We start from the raw sequence: 3,576 nt of genomic DNA, 5'->3' as shown, positions 1-3,576 counted from the left end.
GTCTAAAGACGTGATTAGAGGTGGCTTCAGCCAGGCGTGCGAGGGCGCGCGTTTCCCATATACAACTGTGTGTTGTACTTCGTTCCATTCCTTCAAGGAACCAAGGTTATATTCATAACCTTACGTTTCTACTGTCTACCGCATATACCGGGCAGCCCTAAACAAAACCATTAATAAATTTGGATTCTGTGCTATTTTATAAAAGCTGTTCTAATAAAAGACCCCCAGGATTTACAAATGAAAAAGTTAAAAATCTTTGGCTTATATCTAAACCTTTCAGCTTACGACTAAAAAATTAATAAAAAAACAGAGTCCAACAACCCCAGTTAGCAGCACAAATGTTGCTAATAATCCTACTAAACAAGGACACAACCCTTACAAGTTTTATTTATTTAATCTGAATTACTGACTTTTGTTTGTATTCTTGGTGAAAGTTATAGTAGAAATATGTCCTATTCAATTCATAGGTTGTCTCAGARCACTGTACATGAAAAAAGAACCATTTTAAGAAAGCCTTGCTTTGATTTCTAGAGAGCACCTGAGGGTTTTATGTTGCAACTCCATCTCTAGCAATGACCAGACTATATTAAAAGTTGTGCTCCGTGACAAACGCACACATCCAGTATTTTCCAAGCATAAAAAAATAAACATGAGCATGTACCACCGACCTTGTTTTCCTTCAACTAGACAGCCCTAAATAATGACGGACAACCGGCACTAAAACAAGTAATGTTAGACTGGAAGAGGTTTTTAAAAGTTGCTCAGACTTCTGGTAAACAAGCCTCTTTCCAACCTTATTTTACACATAAGAAACTGTTCAAAACATTACTTTGAGCTTTGTGAAATGAAGGATTTCAAAGTAAGATGATAAAAAATAAGACTGTAATGTTGCGTTGCAGTAAGAACAGACATCAACTATTGTTCTGATTCAGACTAAACATGGACAGTAACTGTACCTCTACACTAGACCAAACAAAAATCAGATTACCTCCAAATAACGGGCAAATAGTCCTCCAGGCGCTGACCCCTCCCAGGCTGGTGTACTGTCCCAGGGAGGTCTCCAGGAGGAACAGGGGGATGCCGCACAGAACCAGAAACAACAAGTAGGGAACAAAAAACACACCTGCAAAAAAAGAAAACAGTAAAACCATTAAACTCCAAGTGAGAATCATGCAGCTGCCATCTGAGACTGGAAAATTAAACATTTCCTCAAAAACCTCACCTCCTCCGTTTTTGTAGCAGAGGTATGGAAACCTCCAGACGTTTCCCAGTCCAATGATCTGCCCAGCCACAGCCAAGAGGAACTCAGCTTTGCTGGCCCACTGGCCCCGGGCCTGCAGGCCGTCTCCGGGGGCTTCTTCTATCCCATTGGCGAGACCTCCTTTGTGGAGCTTACTCAGCGGCTGGTCAGCCTGCAGTGAAGGCTTCGGGTCCACCATCACCGGTTCAGGCAGGGAAACAAACACACCCCTGAGAAGAAGAAGAAATTAACAACGTAGCAAAAAACAAAAGYTGAAGAATAATAAAGTCAAACGAGCGCACATTTTAGCAGCCGAGACAGAGGACGGAGCAGCTTGATGTGACTCTCGACTGTTAGTTTGGCTGCTTTCGCTTATCTGAGACGTGTCTCTCAAGGACAGACAACTCATGTGGGTGTGTGTCCTTTATCTGCAGTCTGCAGGACGCCCAATGGGTGGATTTGCTCGTTTCAGTGCGTGCATGTGTTTCATTAATACATTTCTGCTAAATTCAAATGCTCCACGTTTGATTTGAAAGAGCTTAAATTCRGTTTGCATCCATTTACATTACGCTGTGTACAGAACACAGTGAAACAAATCAACATTCCTCCAGGACCAAAGAGCTGCAAAAAAGCCTCATTTACACAATACCGACATAAAGTGCACTTGTGCAAACACATGTGACACAAATCGGGTGAAACACAGTAAACAATAAACAGTGTTGTGGAGRAGCCAGTTATCCATTTGACTGTAAATTAAAGTAAATGTTGCTATATGTTTTATGTAAACAGTCTGTTTAGGCAGCTGATAAAATACAACTTGATTGTCAAACAAAGSAAAGGTACAACGTTCCAGACTGTGTACAGATTCAAATTTGACTAAGACTGTTACGAAAAAAAAAAAAAACTTTGTTTCTGTCATTGTGTACTTTAGCTACAACATTTAACAAGTTTATAACCTGACTTTTCACATTATAGCAGTCTATTACAGTAAATAACTTCCCTTAGTTGTGACAAGAAAACAAAAAAAGTTGTTTTAAGAGGGATTTTCCACTTCTTTTGTCAAGTTCTGATCATAGACACAAAAGATTTTAGTGTTTTCAACATTTTACTAATAGATCTATAATGTTTCAGTTTGAATAAAACAAATATATTTAGTATTTTTTATTCTTTTTTTTTTGTCATCACGTGTGTATCTCACAAGCCGTTTGTATCCCTTCCTATCTGTGAAGTCRGGTGTTTTATACCTGGAGGAGCTGAAGCTAAATCATGTATTTACTTCCTTATCTAACATCAACGTCACGTGACCACAGCGCCCGGCTCGTCACGTGACGTTTCTTGCTTTCATAACGAAATCCTCGTTTTCGTAACTGACCCGTTCACGATCAATGTTACCCAGAGTGAAACTACAACTCCTGMAGTTTGATGTAGTTTAAGCCCCGCGCACACAGCGCGGCACGCGCACATGTGACGGTTCCGAACAGAAGCGGGTTCGGGAGGGATGCTCCTGTAAGCGCCTCCTCGCTGAGTGAGATACTGCAGGCAGACGTTAGGGTTTTTTCGGACAAACTGCGGCCAAAAGCCGACAGGACAGGCGCCTACCTCCGCGTTTCCTGCTGTGGCTCCCTCGGCACCGAGACCACCTCCTCCTCCCACCCCCGGCCTGTCTGCGCAGAGAAATGGTCTATTCCGGGCATGGAGCGCGCGTCATGTCGGTCACACACACAGCCGGCTGATATGTTCAGAGGAGGAATGGATGCTCGACTGGTTGAACCGCGTGGCATCATGGGTAGTTTCTTCCTCGTTACAAAACTTCAAAAGATGCCGCCTCTTCACTTCCTGTACCTGTCTGACTCTTCATTTCACTGTTATGTCTGAAAACATAGTTTAAACAAAGCATCAACTGATTACTCCTGTTGATAAGTCTGTTTTTTGTTCAGCTCCTTAAAAGTAATAATTATAAAGTTAGTTAAAACTAACTAAAACAAACAAAAATATTTATTGATAACTTTTGGTGATTTACTAATGTCTTGAGCACTCTCACTCACACCCACTTGACCAGTGGTTCCCAAAGTTGGGGTCGGGACCCACAGTGGGGTCCCGAAACATCAAGGTGGGGTCCTGAAAAGATTTTCTGAATTAATTACACTAAAAAATTACAACTATCAATAATTTTTTGCCTTTGTTATTACAAAAGAGTTAAGTTAGTGCACTTAAAATAGACAAAAAGAGAGTAATATCTATGCTGTTGTTTATTTGCCATGAAAACAATGGACCTCATGCAAGAACATGTTCGTATTTTTATCCTAAATTTCTCTTACTTTTGTTCGTACAAAGGG

The 3,576-nt window shown here is 41.0% G+C and overlaps 1 protein-coding gene across 3 annotated transcripts in view; it reads right to left on the bottom strand.

The window, feature by feature from the left end:
* Window positions 1-3,576, bottom strand: part of LOC106524653 (sodium- and chloride-dependent GABA transporter 2) — a 36,237-nt gene that overhangs the window by 22,865 nt on the left and 9,796 nt on the right. Inside the window, exons 1-3 of one of the 3 annotated variants that reach the window (XM_014018545.1) lie at window positions 2,840-3,091; window positions 1,223-1,470; window positions 989-1,123 (exon numbers count right to left, since the gene is read on the bottom strand). In XM_014018545.1, coding sequence (XP_013873999.1) covers window positions 989-1,123; window positions 1,223-1,470; window positions 2,840-3,024 — 568 coding nt within the window. In that variant the 5' untranslated portion in view covers window positions 3,025-3,091. Of the gene's footprint in view, window positions 1-988; window positions 1,124-1,222; window positions 1,471-1,542; window positions 1,665-2,839; window positions 3,092-3,576 lie in introns of those variants that run through there. The other 2 variants (XM_014018546.1, XM_014018547.1) reach the window with 2 other exon arrangements.

The sequence above is a fragment of the Austrofundulus limnaeus genome, unplaced genomic scaffold, assembly GCF_001266775.1.
Source record: "Austrofundulus limnaeus strain Quisiro unplaced genomic scaffold, Austrofundulus_limnaeus-1.0 Scaffold195, whole genome shotgun sequence".
Taxonomy (NCBI): domain Eukaryota; kingdom Metazoa; phylum Chordata; class Actinopteri; order Cyprinodontiformes; family Rivulidae; genus Austrofundulus; species Austrofundulus limnaeus.
This window is presented reverse-complemented; position numbering and strand designations above follow the sequence as displayed.